Source organism: Drosophila montana, unplaced genomic scaffold (assembly GCF_035044405.1).
Source record: "Drosophila montana isolate Dmon_TW-CO22-7 unplaced genomic scaffold, ASM3504440v1 contig_3733_1, whole genome shotgun sequence".
NCBI lineage: Eukaryota > Metazoa > Arthropoda > Insecta > Diptera > Drosophilidae > Drosophila > Drosophila montana.
In genome coordinates this window covers 1,622,623-1,638,217 of record NW_026998620.1, presented here as the reverse complement: position 1 = coordinate 1,638,217, position 15,595 = coordinate 1,622,623, and the positions used below count along the sequence as shown (strand labels likewise).

The following is a 15,595-nucleotide window of genomic DNA, read 5'->3' as shown; positions in this document are numbered from 1 at the left end:
TTTAAATGCCATTTGATAGTAGGGATCCGTATGAATTTAAAAAGGTATAAAATTGCAAAATCATATAATATTTACCCGAGATATTCAAAATATACCATCAAAAAAGTTTTGATTTTTGAACCGACCCCGTTTTTGAGAAAAAACGTGATGTAACCCCTTGCTTTTTGGCCGATTTGGGTTGAAATTTCGATTTTAATTTTTTTGATGCCATTCGATAGAACTGATCCTTACGAGTCCAAAATGGTATAAAATTCCACAATCGGACATTATTTGGCCGAAATATGCCAAAACAGCATCAAAAAAGGTTGACTTTAAAAACGAAACGGTTTTTGGTTCAACAATTTTTTTTAACCCATGGATTTTTAATTTGTTTGAATGCCAATTGATTATATATAAACTTTTGATTATATGTAAATGAATTATAACATTTTTGTATATATTTACATTGGGATACATTCTGCAAACACATTGAACGATCTTTGTATAGCGAGTCTTTATGACAATACTCATTGAGTATAACACTAATCCCATTGTGCAAAGAGCTTTAGTGATACTTGCTAACTAGCTCAATCAATACTTCATACATACTGCAAGATGGTTGGAGAGGATTATCTAGAACTTATACCTAATGCTAAATAACATTTACGGGTAAAGATTAAAACTGGGTTACATTCAGCAAACAGCTTTAACGATCTTCGTGGAGTAGCTGCATCGTTTTATTAACCCTTTTTAGTGCAAACATCAATATGAAGAGGCTATAATATAATAATTTACATAAAAATAAACACTTATGCACTTAAGTTACATTCTGTAAAGAACTTTAATGATAATCGCTTGCTCACTCAATTTTATTAAACTTTTATGTAATAAATAAATAATAAGTAAATAAACTAACATACATATATTTACACCAAGTTACACTCAGCAAACAGCTTACACAATCTTCTTGGACTAGCTCAATCGTTTTAGGTACATTTTTAAATGCATACATCAAGATGTATAGCAAGACTAAGCGTATGTTGTGCTTGTACCTTTAAAGCATTTGAGATGTGTGCTACATAAATGTGCGCAACTTTATGATAGCTACTTTTTTATTAATTATTCTGGCCAGATAATATGTACTTACATATGTTTATTCCGCACACACACACACAGAGTCGAGCTGCTCACCTCGAGGTACACCTGCTGCACATTTAACCTTTGGCAGCTGTGACTGCTGCCCTTTAAAGCTGTTGGCAAAAGTTGATGTAGACTCAACCAGGCATGTAGGAAAGCATAACGTTAAGAGCAATGGGCCATTAAATGGCGCAAATGTGAGCCAACTGTGATAAATATAAATGCGTGCGTGTACGGGGCGAGCGTGGGACCTGCATATGGATACTTATGTGGCAGCCAAATAAAGAAGAAGAGCGCTTGGAGACCGTAAGGCAACTGGTTTTATGTTGCCACACGCACTTCCGCACTTCCGCAATTCCGAGCTGAGGCCAAATGTTAATGTGTGTCTTGCCAAATTTGTATATTGATAGGCAACCGAGCCGGGGACCCATCAATCACAGTCACTTGAGCCCAGGCTATGCGGCTAAGCTGGCTCAATTGAAGTTTGCTCAGTGCTTGAATTGACCACTTGATAAGGCACTTAAAGGGCACACTCGGTGGTCTTTTTGGAATTTTAATTTCAATATTATGACGCTTGCCTCAATTGTAATGTCTTAATAAGGCCGGCAAAGCCGAAAGGTCATCATCATCATCAACAACACATTTGGAGCCTAACACCCGCGCGACTCGAATGTGACCAGCGACACGCACCAACAAAAGGTGAGAGCTGCCCACAACTTGGCGGGTCCACACAAAAAAAAACAAAAGGAAAAATATTAATTAAAAATAGCTATGTGCTTGGGACTCTAAATTACATAGTTAGGGTATCTGAGCTGTCGCACTTCCCGCACTTGCAGTTTTGTGAAAGTGTTTGTTTATTTATTTTGTCTTTGGTTCGCTTTTGGCTGCCCAACTGGGCTGGGCTGGGCTGGGCTGGGCAGCCCAACTGATGTCACTAACGAGAGTTGTCAGCCATATGCTAAAAATGATTGGAGACTCAAGAGATCTCAGCCTAACAATGGAAAGTAAAAAGTTAAAAAAAACGTGAAAAATAAAGAGCCAAAGAAATGTTATTTAACTTTCTTCTTAGGCAAATTGCGTAACGCAAGCTGACGGGCGGCACGCATTCTACAAAACTGCTAGACTGTTAGCCAACTGCCCTCAAGTGTCAAACGTAATAATAATCGATTCAGATGAGAGTCCAAAAGGCAGTCAAAAGATTTGTTATGAAAATCAATCTGACAAAGCCGCTCGAGTCTGAGGCCAGACCGAAACAGAGACCGAGACCGAGACCGAAACCCAAGCTCGACGGTTCGATTGAAGCGTGAGCAAATGATTAGCATATTTATGAGTAAAAGTGAAATTAATGAATAGAAATGAAATGCACAGAGATAAAATGAAATAAGTAGAAAAAAAAAAGGTTCGCAAATATTGACAAAGTTCAACGCATTTGCGGCTAACTTCCACTTCCACTTGGCCAACAGCTGATACGACTAACTGCTGGAAGCGCTGATCCATGCCAAAAGGTTGTGCCCGGCAACAATTTGGCAGAGATTTAAATCTGCCCCAGCACATAATGAGTCATGGACCCATCTTCCCATCTCAAGGCACATAAACAAATGTCAGTTCCAGTCACTGAGTCTCTTCGAGTGCTTTCTTTGCTTGTGCCAGTCGCCAGTTGGCAGTTGGCAGTTGGCAGTTGTCAGTTGTCAGCTTTTTGGCTAATACACGCTAAATGAATTTTCGACACTTTCCCAACTATTGGCCAATAGTTGCAGGTCGCATTCCATGCTCCATCCACAGAATGCTCCCAATTCGAGGCAAAAAGAAACATTGCAAGGGCTTTGTTCGAGTTTGGGTTGTTTGGTTATTGAGAGCGAACGGTTATTGATTCTGCGGTTCCATAAACTAAGTGACTTTCGTTTCGTTTTGGCATTTGATTTTGTTGCCTTTGAATTATCGTGGTCATGCCCAGGGCAGGAGGACGGCCTCCACTCAGTTTCTGCTCGTTAGGCACAGCTCAATGGCAGCGTTTGTCACCAGAAATTAATAACAATGTGCCGCTTAGTTGGACAATTCTGAGCGACGACTTTCTCGTGCGTAAACCGGCCAAAGAAACTCGTTCACTGGCCAATAAATAAATATATACACCCCAATAATATATCAAAGTCTGTGAACTAGTTTGTGAAACTCTAACTGTCACTTTTTCACTTAATTCAGAGTAATACTGGCTGAAATAATATAAGATGAATTATTTGAAATCAAATTAAAATAATAACATTACATACTTCCAAAATGCTTCTTATAATAAGGACAAAATGTTCTTAAATTAAATGCGATGAGAAAATGCAGGGAACACTTTTCAAAATATTTAAATTGGAATTATTTTAGTTATATTAAATGAAGGTTCATGTTACTTAAGCAATAAATTTTCAATATATATGTTTAAAAATAATCACATATTAATTTTATATGTTATTTCAAATATTCCCTTAAAGTTCCATATATAGAAAAAGGGTGAAATTCATAAAAATTTTAAAAATTCAACAATTTTAATTGAATGTAAATATAAAAACGAATAATATTTTAATTTTATGTATGGAAAAATATACTAAATATGCAAATTTTATAAATAAAATTCTTTTTCTTATGTTTAAATATGGCTTAAGCTATTTTAGCAATTAAATCTACATAGAAAAGATTAAAAATAATTATAATTATAATTAATATTATTATTTTTTTGATTACTCTGAAATGTTCTATAAAGAAAGGACAACATACTTGACACTCCTAGTATCTTTTTAAAAATTACTCAAATTGAAACCAAATATGAAGAAAATTAATAAATTTAGATTTTGAATGAAGGAATTGTCGGCTTATTTCCAAAAACCGGATCGAACTGTAGGAAATGCTTGGCGTTTTCTCCTATTCTTCGACTTTATGTTAGCTCTAACAGTCGACTAATTCGCAATTAAATCTTTTTGCAAGCCCGAAAGCATATCACAAATACCTATCAGCCAAGCTGAAGAGCAGAGCTTGTAATAAACTTTTCCAGTTCACATTCAGCTAGTTTTTGCTTTGATCTGGGTTATTTTAATTACCGGCCTCGAACTATGCAAATTGATGGCTTAAATTTGCAGCTTAAGCTGACTGCAGCTGCAGCTAGTTTTTGCGAATGAAAAACGAAAGTCAAATTAATGACCCAACTGGCTTAAACATTTCCGTTAAAATACGGCGCAGGGCGTCCAACGGCTATTGCCTGCGATGATGGAGCACATTTTCAATAGATTTATAATCTTTGGGCCGCTGCATTGACAAGCAATTGTGCACAGCGCTAAATTAACACTCGCTTTAGTTTTTCACACTTGCCGTTTTCTATTAGCATTTCAATTTTTCCGTGTAAAAGAGAAAACTGCTGCACGCCGACTGTGTCACACTGTTTACGACGTCAATGTCAAGTCGCGACATTGCTCTTAAGCGCCAGTAGCAGCAGCTCCAGCTCCAGCCCCAGCTCCATCTGCAGCTCCATCTCCAGCTTCGACTTCGACTCCAGCCGTGGCCAACAGCTGTGACTCTCTGTGACGTGACGGGGCAACGTAAGGCGTTACGTTACGGTAACGACTGCAAACTGGTTGATCGCACCCGCCGTCAACAGCAGAGCCGTTGGCTTTGGGGCTTTCGCCCGACAGTCCAACTCTTGGCGAGCTACACGCCAGTCGCAATCGCTGCCACGACGCGTACGGAATTTTTGGTGGAAACGAAAGCACACACACATTTTCGGGTTCAGTTCAGATATATATCGATTCAAATTAAATGCCAAATAAAACACAACAAATATCACAAATCATTGCCAGCTGCCGAAAGTGAACTCTTGTGTTTGGCTGCAAAGTGAAAACAAAAACGCAGCAATTGCATTGACACAGCGTGTCCAAAGTGATGAATCGAATTTCTGGCGCAAAGTGAACGGGTTTTCGGTCGGTTAGTCGGTTAGTTAGTTAGTCGCTCGTTGCAGGCATTTCACCAACGCAAAACCATAAACCGATTGCAATTCCAATTTCCGAACGACAGAAAAAAAACAAAAAAAAAAACAACAACAACCCAAACGAAAGTTTCATTTGCTGTGAAAATCAAAAAACCGAAAATCGTAAAATTTCAACAAAATTCTTTTTGTGGAATTGCGCAAAAGTTCAACGAAACTTCAAATAAGCCAAGTCCGATCCGAAATGTGTAAAGCAAATCAATTTACCACAAGCTGCAGCGAACTCAACTAATGAGCATTATATAAGAGGTAAATCCAGACTAGAGAAACAAAACTAATTAAAAAGCGCAAATTGTTCAGATCGAAAGTGAGTTTCTGTGTGAACTATGTAACGGCGTTTAAACAATTAATTCGGTTAAATAATTACGCGAGATTTTGCGCGCGATTTAAAAATATCACACTGAAGCGTAACTTAAAGTTAAATATTCCAACCAATTGTTAACATTTCACTGTCGTCGCGTTTACGTGCCTCTCTCCCTCTCTCTTTCTCCCTATCTCTCTCTCTCCTGCTCTCTCCTGCTCTCTCTGTGCTGCTCTGTCTTTCTTCATTTATTGGACTTTGAGTGGAAATCGCGCGAACGCGCTGGCTAGGGCCTGAATTGTTGTTAGACGGCCTCTGTTATATAAGCAGTTAACAGCTGGCCTACCTCAATTAACAGCTCTGCAGAGAATCGAACCCGGCTTCAAATAAAAAAACAAATCATATGACACTTTCTTTTGGAGAAACGGCCGTGCGAGTGTGCGTCATGCGCCTACACGAAAGTCGGCAACTGTCATCCTCAACTCAGCGGGTGGGCATATTGGTTTGCTGCAGATGTATGCAACAGGCAGAAGAAAGCTGATCCAACCTCGACAAGTTTATAAACTCTCTTATAGGCCTTATGTTTGAAGAGATTTCATATCAAAATTTGCCTCAAATCAGCGATAACTTGCACTCTTCTCAGTAAATCGATAATAATCGATATCGATTTCCTGTTTTTTGTTTTCATAACATTACGAAACTCATAGAAGAATTTGTTTATAGACTCATGATATTTTTAGTACAATTATTCTTAGAATATATCACTTATTGGACACTTTCTCCCGAGACTAATTTTCTTAGACTTTATTTATGCACTGATAATCACAATAATAAGCCAAGGTCGCTATTTCCTAAGGGCTTGTGTGTTTTATGGTATCTTCCAGTCGAGCACTCATTATTTGCCTCTGTTTTTCACCCATCAATCAACAGCAAAATGTTAATAATTTAACAGACCGCTGCACCTACAACTATCATTAATGGCAAGACTATTGATTACCGAATGTTAAATAGCTGTAACTGAAACTGTCGCAGTGCGCTGGCCGTCGGTGCGTGTAAATGTGGCTGGGCCTGGTGAAATGTATCTTTCAGATACAGATACAGCACTCGGCGTACTTGCATTCAGCGTACTTTCATTTTGCTTGCAGCTCTTGCAGCTTGTAGCAACGCATAAGTGTCTGCTGCAGATTTCCAACTCTCGCTTTGAGGACGTGCTGGAACGGATGAGCAGTGGCAGCAACTTTCAAAGCTGCCACCGGTTTGAGTGCCACGGCAGCAAAACGCATCCGACAGATGCAGGCCATAAATGTGCATACTGTATATATGTATACATGCATTTGCATATTTGTCTGACAAATTGTCGGTGCTTTGTCAAGGCTGACTGGGACACGCGCAGGGCTAAGGCCAAAAATATGCTAGGCTTCTCAGAGCATGGACTGGAACTGTCTGGCATTATAATTTGATGAAATTACGTATTAGCAGAGATTGCATAATTTGTCAGCTCAGACAATTTCATTTGGTTTACAGCTTATTTGATGTCATTTTATGACCGCACACGCTCGAACTTTCTAAAAATTGGAGCCCGCCCCACAGCATCAAATGGCATTTTGTCGATATGGTTTGAGCTGCGATTGCAGCCAGAGTCGTTTTTGGCCAAAACGCAAACACAGCTCGCATACAAATAACTCAATCACGCCCCGGAAAAGACAACAGAGAGAAGAAAAAGACAATCATTGCTTAATGGGCCTGGGCTGCAGGCCAAATTGGTAACTAATTGGCGAAAACAACACACTTCACATTTTTGACGCACAGTGAAATTGCATTACACAGGCCAACAAGGCTCGGTATTCAGTATTTGGTATTCGACGTGCGCCACAAATTGATATCAATTGACATTTAAGCGGCTGCCAAGAATAGCACATAAACCAGAGCAAGGCCCAGCAGCTAGGTGTTTCCCCCTACTGATCTACTCATTAATCAGCGTGCGGGGTATGCCAACGACTCATTTGAGCATGACACACTTAATCGAATAGTCTTGTCTCAGCCTAATGAGACGAACAAATTGAGGGCAGACCTATCTATTTGATTGACTCAGGTACTGACTTCTGCATTTCCTAATTCAATTATTGGCTTGTCTGTTTATATAACTTCTCACTTAATAGCAAAACTCATAAGCTCTACGTTGAATGGGAAACTAGTAAATGCTCTTAGATCAAACTTGGATCAAGCTGAGATATGCGAACCAGAATTTATAGGCAGGCACATGTTACTTAATATTACTCATATTACTAATGATGCACTTAGATATTATTTTGTTTTTCCTCGCACACTCAAAATAAGTCTTGGCTACTTTAAAGAAAATTGCGAGCGATTAAATTATATTTATCCTACATTTCACAAAATATATTCTAACATTTCATATTTTACTATTTTTTTAAATACGCGAACATTTTCTTTAGAAAATGATATTCATGTGTGCTACACATACAAGTTGAATGGGAAAATAGTATTATTTCTTAGATCATGAGCAGGAATATGTTTACACTCTTTAACATATGTTACATATACCAAATACACATTGTAATTAAATCATACTCCGAATAAATTACTTAAATATTCGTTGTTTTCTTTGCTCGCAAACTTGAATTAAATTACAGAAAATATGCTCCATAAATTTATACTTTGGGCTTCTTTTTTTGAAGGAGAACATTTTCTGAATTTAATGAAATTTTTCGTTTTATGGCAAATTTAAAAGCTGGGATCAGAAATTTAAAAACAACTTTTATATACATGCTTTGCCCATCGACGTTGGCGATCAGATCAATTTCTTCAGCAGCCGCTACGTCTTATTGCAGACATGTCTTACCCTAGAAATACCCTCACCTGCAGGGTATGCAGCAACATAATTCCGACTTTTGGCTATGGCAAGTTTATGTTTGCGTCGGTTTGCGGCAAGTGATTCTGTCTAGATGGCTGATAACTGGTTCTAGACCACATTTGAGCAAAGTCGTTCACAGTTATGTCAGCGGCTTACAGACTGTTGACTTTTGATGGGGCCAATTGCGACGTCCAGTCCAAAGTGTTGTTTATGACCGCTTTTGACCGCTAACTTGATGCCGTTTGTCAACTGGTTACACAAAAAACTTGTTGCAGCAGTTGTTGTTGCTGCTGTTGCTGTTGCTGTGGCATTGTCCAACTTTTGTACTTTGTGTTATTACCATCATCAGAGTGCACGAGCGTGTCGCAAATGATGACAGCCAGCTTATTATCCCCCCCCCCCCCCCCCCCCTCCCTGCCCGACAGCCTACTCGACAAGACCCTTCTCTATAAGCTGTTAGCCCCTTGTGGCTTTATATAAAGCTAATGTTATTCATATGCAACAACTTGGACGCGACTTATGATCCAATTCCATCAGTTTGCATTAGAGCAACGAAGCGGCGGCTGTCACAAGTTTCTAAAGTTTTGCGAATTAATTGAGAAACTTGTGGCTGCGCGTAGAACAGAGAGAGATTTGAGCTGAGCCGAGCTGAGGCCGCGGCTAAACAGATTAAACGCTTCTGTCAGACAAGTGCAATAACTGAGCCAAAGTTTGGCCCCCAGTCACCATATGAGGGCAGAATATTAGAGCATGAAGCCAGGTGAAGCTAAGCATTTAAAACTTGCAGCCAGCTGCCCTACAGAGAGATGCAGACATCGTGATAAGCACTCGTTAGTTGGTTCTGCCAGTCGACTTTCGGTTCTGCGTTTCAAAATATTCATTCTTGGCAGCTAATTTGCATGCAGACACCGCTGCGATGCGCACCACATTACCTCAAATCATGCAGACTTTGTATAATTAAAGTTGGGAGCCCCGACTTGGCCAACTAACTGATGTGCCTTTCGCTGGAAACGTTTGGACAAGCTGCTGCTGCTGCTGCAACTGCCATTTAATGGCAGAGTGCTGAAAATGCAAATGACAAATGATTGCAGCTAATGCACAAACATGAACACTTCAATGGACAGCCATAACAAATTGTTGTGCGTGTTGCGTGTGTGCTAATTTGTTTTACAACTGAAAGCAACTACTGGCACTTCCTTCAACTTCTATTCTTCTAACTGCTGATATTAATTTTCCAAAGAAAACCATCTGAAGTAGAAACTTCGAGAAACAACAAAGCGTCCATATTGGGAGCTTATACTATGAATGAACCTAGTAACCAGCAGCTGGAGAAACCATTTGAGTTGAGTTGAAGTAATTATTATCTAAAGCTTCGGTTTTGGCGATGCGTCTAATTTTACTAAATTCTGAATTTTGAAAGCTCCTGTTTTTTTGCATACAGAAGTTCTAAATACTCAACAGAATATTCAACCTTTTCAATTTAATATTCTTAACAAACTAGAACAAAATTAAATATTAATAAAAAGTACTTAAAAATATTAAATATTTCCTTATTTTTGTTGTATATTTATGAGGATTAAAAAAAAAATTGTTTTTTACATTTATCTCTGTTTTATATGTGCTTATAATTTGCGATAGTTATATGTACATTTTCGCACAACTATTTTAAATATTTGCATTTGCTTACACGTTGATGAAGTTTGAAGGAATTTGTTTGTTTTTCTTGGGTGGCAAAGCAAATGAATATTTCGTATTAAATGTAAGTCTCAGAAAAGCTGCAGACTGCAACTGAATAAATCATATTCCCTTTAACAAATACCAGCTGATATAAGCTTTGCAGATGTCGAAAACATTGAAATGTAACATTACCTGGAACTCACCTGTGTACAAAGGCAGCCTTGATGCTTCTCTGTGTGTATGGCACAGCGCACATTTATGGAAATTCACATATCACATTTCTTATGAGCACTTTAAATAAAACATTACATTTTTGTAATTAAAGTAAACATTGGTAGTTGTAAGGTCTGGCCTTTATTTGGTATCAAAATGTGGTCCAGAGCAAATGCAAATCCATGAAAATAAAATTGTTAATTTTCAATATCGTGTATTTCTTTACAAAAAAAAAGCCTCATAATTAAATAAAGATTGTTTGCCGCCAGCGGACGATGCAAATGAATTAATTAAATTCGCTTTTGCTCATCAGCAATTGTACCCTGTACAAGAGCAGGCCCAATGGGCATGCCCAGCTATCGATTTCATTTGACTATTAAGACTATTCTGGGGTAAATACCGCTCCAGATGTCGATTCTGTAATACTTTTTTTCGTGCCTCATTCATTATGTATCCAAGCAGCAGCATTTGCCGAAAACGAAAGTGAAAATTCAACATGAAAATATCGTGATCTGTGTTGTTGTTGTTGATGGAAACATCGTCAAGCGCAGCTCCACTCAAATGCTGAAATGTGCTGCAAATGTAAACAAACTGTGTACATTTTCACTTTTAATTCGCGCAGCGCGAAACGGCCGCAACGATGGGCGTGAGGGGGGGTTGGCGGGGGCGTGGCGTGTCAGAAACCGTCGCCGGCAAAGACAAATAAAAAGTCGGCGACGTGCATTGCTTGCTTAACGCCTAACAAAACGCCGCGGGAGTCGGTTCCAGGGGGGGCATTAGACAAACTGATTAACGCGTCGGTGGTTTGGGTGGTTGGGTGGTTTGGGTGGTGCGGTGGCTGCGGCTGCAGAAGGTCACATTCGGGCCGACTGTCACGCACGTGCCGTAAAAAGATTTATTCGCGAGTGAATCGCAGTTCTGGGCAATTGCCCAAACCTCGCGCAAAATTGAGAAATAACTTAAACGCGTTTTCATTGCAGAGAGACGAGCAGAACGTGCAACAAAGCCAGCGCATCTGTGGCATGCAATTGCAGGCGAGTAAGCAAAACAACAACAACAAATAAATAAATAACAACACGGGAGAAGGAGAAAAACTTAAATGAAAATGTTAACTAAGGCAATCGTAGTTGCCGGGCGTCAGACCAAATTAAAAACAAACACGCACAGAAAAAGAAGATGCAGCCCGCTGTTGTTGCCACTTTTGTGGCTGCCACTGCTGCTGCTCTGCCAGCTGGGGCATGCCACCAGGAACAATGGAACGGCGGGCGGCATCCCATTTAGCCAGCCCTTGACAACGATGGCGGGCGTGGCGCGCAACGATGACAACACTTTCCAGCCAATTCTGCCCAGGGACATCAGCCCCGAGTTCATCTCCCGTAATGTATTCACAAAAACGGGCCAGTATCGCGTGTTCCAGCCCGTGGAGAGCGAGAGCGACCTGCGACTCGCCGTGGCACTGAAGCGCAGAGACTACATGCAGGAGGCGGAAACAAAGCCCAACGCGAGGCCAACTACAAGCACAACGACAACGACAACGACAACTACAGTGAAGCCTCTGCAGAGGTCAGGCCAGCTGAACGAGAGCTCCTCTGCGATGCAGAACGAACTGCAGGACTTGGAGGAGTTGCTCATTGACTATGTGCAGCATTTTTTCACCGAGGGCAAATACGAGCCCATGCCGGGCCTGGTCCTGGCCCTGCAGCAGAATCACACAAGTCCGCAGCCGGAAAAACCGCTGAGGCTCGCGCGCAGCGTCCTGGAGGCTGCCAACGTGGAGCTCAATGTGCCGCGTGCGGTGCAAAGCGCTCGACTTCTGTTTTTTGCCGGTAAGCGAACGAATCTGCCAAGTGGAAGCTCTCACTAATCTCTAAATTTTCTGGCAGGCCTCAAGAAGTTTATGTGGCCCATCTACATGGGCCTGCAGGTGCTGAAGAGTTTGCTGTTCGCCCTCTTTCTGCCCACAATTATTGGCAGCGTGAGTCGTCTGATTGGCAAGGGTAAGTTCAAGAGGTTATCATGACTGGGTCATAAAAAGTGCAACACTCAGAGGAAGCTGTCTCTGAGTCGGGTTGATGTAGCCAGGTCCATTTGTCCGTCTGCTTGTATACAGAACATTGTTGGAACAGGCTGGATCAGACTCGGTCCAGCATTAAGTTTTCTCTTGCTCTGTAAGTTATATTTCATTCTTCTTATTGGCACTTTCACACATTTGACTGCCAAAATCTTATTAAGGGCTATAAATAGCGAAGCTATAGAAGGAAGGTTTTTTTTTTAAATTATATGTGTTATGTGTCTTTAGTTAAAAGTCGCCGAATTTCTAATAATATAGAAACTTGATCTTGGATTTGGCTAACATTGTTTCCATAATTAAGCTATCAGGTGGTCGGCCTGAGGGAAGGTGGCCGCGTCGCCCTGCAGGTGAGTGGGAGTGGCTGTTGGAGTTGGGGGAGCTAGTATCTGCTCAAGAGTTCTCCTCCTTAGTCTCCTGATGGGGCGGGGCACCTTGAAGGTTGCTGGTCGATTATAATTATAATTTCCTTGAACCAGGGAATCTTTAGTGTAGAGGTAGCTCGGTGCCAGGTTGAGGGTATCTGCTAGTCGATCCCGCCCGACTGGTTCACTCTTATTTGTTTTTCAATTGTTCAACTGCTCACTTGATTAGGCATCACGACGGGCTCGGCCAGCTCGGTGCCGTTGTTTGTGCGTCCCATGGAGCCGCCGCAGGAGTTGGACTTTAGGGACAACAGCGTCAACTTTGAGGAGGACAACAAGTTTGGCTTTGCCGACGAGGCCAAGCCGAATGCTGGCTACGAATTCAACGCAGGTTTGTCTAACTGGCACTAATTGCATAGGCTTAGCTAATACCCTATCTTCGACAGAGGCCTCGCAGCAGCAGGCACAGTATGCGACCTACAATGGCAACTCGCTGAACTCGCCGACGCACTCGCGCTACGGCGGCCAGCAGATGCAGGAGACGTACCTGAGTGCGCTGCAGAGCATTGGCGCGGCCTCGTTCAAGAACTCGGGCAGCCTCTCGGCGGGCTCCTCCAGCGGCATGGCAGCGCCCGGCATGGCCAAGAAGCCGGCATCGCCGGCCAACATGAACACATTCCAGACCTTCCAGAAGGTGCCGAGCTCATCGCTGCTGCTGTCCAACTACGATCCCTTCTACAGTCCCCTGCTGTCCCGCCTGGACTCGGTGTTTGCCCAGCTGAAGCTCAACTCCGAGAACGAGAACTGTCGCGAGAAGCTCATCTGTCTGATGTACGCCAATCCCGCAAAGTATGCCCCGTACAGCAATCTCGTCTCGGCCCAGCTCAGTCGGTGAGTATTTGTGCGCGCCTCAAATTATGCAATGGATGTGGCGATGTGTGAAATTTCTCAAATATAACCTGTTCATTATTTGATTTATTTTCGTATTTCAGCGAACTAAATGAACTGCGCAAGCCGACCTCAGATAATCCGGACATCTTGCGCTTCTTCAAGTACATGCGCGCGGCCAAGGATGGCCAGGATGGCATCGACTGCGAGCAGTCGTTTGTCAAATGCAAGGAATTCAAGGATTTCGAAAATCCAGCAATGCTCTCCACCTACAACGACATCAACAAACTGGTCCAGGCACGCAAATTGGCGTAGGCCGAACGATCCGAAGGTTTGCCAAAGTTCGCACGCAAGTCAGGAGCGAGGGGCACAGGTGCCAGGTGTTGATGCCTGTGGCTGTAATTATGCAAATTTTACTTTAGCCTAGCCATACATGAATACATATACCACACACACACGCACACACATATCTCTATATATATATTCGTTTGTTGAAATGTGCGTCGGGTCGGTGGAAGGCGGGTTGTGTGTTTCGGGGCTTTAATTAGTGTGTGCTGTAAATAGAGAATTTCTTGTGTTTAAATAGTTTAATTACAAAGCTAAACATTTACTGTTATTTTTAGCCATTTAGTCAAGTTATTTAATGTATTTATTTAAATTATTTATTTAATTTATTTAATATATATATATTTAAATCATACCTTATTTAATACTGTTATCCATTTAGTCAGCATCAATTGCTTAAAGCTGTTTAAGCTCCTAAAAAAACAATCAATAAATTTTTATATGTATTATAAAGTTGACAAAACGATTTTCATTGGAGCTTAAGAGTTTTGGGTTGGGATTAAGCAAAATGGAATAAAAAAATGACATGAATTTCGAAAACTTATTTTCTACATTTATTTTTTATTTGAATATTTAAAATTTGGTATGACAGCCAGAGCTTAGTTTTGCCTGTTGATTGAATATTTTAATTGAATATATTCTCAGCCCAAATCTACAGCAGCATATTTCATTTTGAATAATTTTAGTTTCAACAAATTTCTACATTTCTCTAACAAACAATTGAGTTTCTGCAGCAGTCAACAATTTTCTGTGGACAAATTTGGTTCTCAGCAGCATCAAGAATCCCGGACCACAACATTCGCAACATACTTTTGCGCTTTTAATTTGCAATTTAGTTTTTGCCCCTCGTTTCACAGTTTTGTGTGTCCCTCCCATATACATATGTATGCATTATATGTATATGTGTGCGTGGCTGACAAACCATTTCCGCTTCAAAAGTTTTGGCGACCCCATCATCAAGTTGAAAGGTTGAGCTCGCACGCCATGTGAATACAGTTCCACACATATAATTATACCCTGCAATCAGATAAGTGAGAGTATATACCTACTTTCTTTAAAAGCATCAACAGCTGAGTCCATTTGGATATATCCCTTTGACTCTGATCTCTGATGAGTTCAAGCTAACAAGTTATTTAATAGAGACTCGATCCTACGTCAAATCAGATAATATGTATACACAGCTAATATTTAGAGAAATGTAACTTTGTTGAGTATCTGCCTGTTGAGTACTTTTGGCAATTTATTTCTTTTGTTGCAAGTACAATTTGCTAGAGAATCGGCTAATTGGATTGCAATTGGAGCTGAGCAGCATGGCAGCTGCCACAAATGTCCAACCCACATCAACATTGTCACAGGCCCGCATTTTAGGATTAAAGTTGTGGACTGCTCGAGTTGCCTTCGTGTTGCCCCAAATGGTAATTACACCTCCGGCTGTGAGTGAGTGCAATTTTCTCAGCTCACAATTGCCGCAGCAACGGGAAAGCACATGGAAATGGCAACCGAACTGGGAATTTCCCAATTAAATCTTAGCCGCTTTGATGGCTTTGACTTCTCGGGGGTTTGCCCAATAAAAATGCTACACAAAGAGACGCAGCAGCCAAAAAATGGGCCAATGCAGTTTTTGAACCTTGTGTGTGTGTGTGGCTGGAAACAGTTTGTTCACATTTTGCCATGACTGTAAACAGAGCCCCTGCTCGTGGGCGGGGACGAGTCGAAACCAGTTGAGTTT

At 41.0% G+C, this 15,595-nt stretch overlaps 1 protein-coding gene across 1 annotated transcript; it reads left to right on the top strand.

Annotated features, from left to right (window-relative positions):
• Window positions 1-4,907: 4,907 nt before the first annotated feature.
• On the top strand, window positions 4,908-14,137 carry Osi24 (Protein). The gene is made up of 6 exons (XM_064694504.1): window positions 4,908-5,383; window positions 11,181-12,026; window positions 12,084-12,197; window positions 12,863-13,024; window positions 13,080-13,524; window positions 13,626-14,137. The coding sequence occupies exons 2-6, from the start codon at window positions 11,300-11,302 to the stop codon at window positions 13,834-13,836; spliced, it is 1,659 nt and encodes a 552-aa protein (XP_064550574.1). The 5' UTR covers window positions 4,908-5,383; window positions 11,181-11,299; the 3' UTR covers window positions 13,837-14,137.
• Window positions 14,138-15,595: the final 1,458 nt, after the last annotated feature.

Bases quoted from the DNA above. Each gene is read 5' to 3' on its own strand.
- Osi24 (XM_064694504.1), top strand. From the start codon at position 11,300: ATGAAAATGTTAACTAAGGCAATCGTAGTTGCCGGGCGTCAGACCAAA. The intron at 12,027-12,083 runs GTAAGCGAACGA...ATTTTCTGGCAG, and splicing joins TCGACTTCTGTTTTTTGCCG to GCCTCAAGAAGTTTATGTGG. The intron at 12,198-12,862 runs GTAAGTTCAAGA...TCACTTGATTAG, and splicing joins GAGTCGTCTGATTGGCAAGG to GCATCACGACGGGCTCGGCC.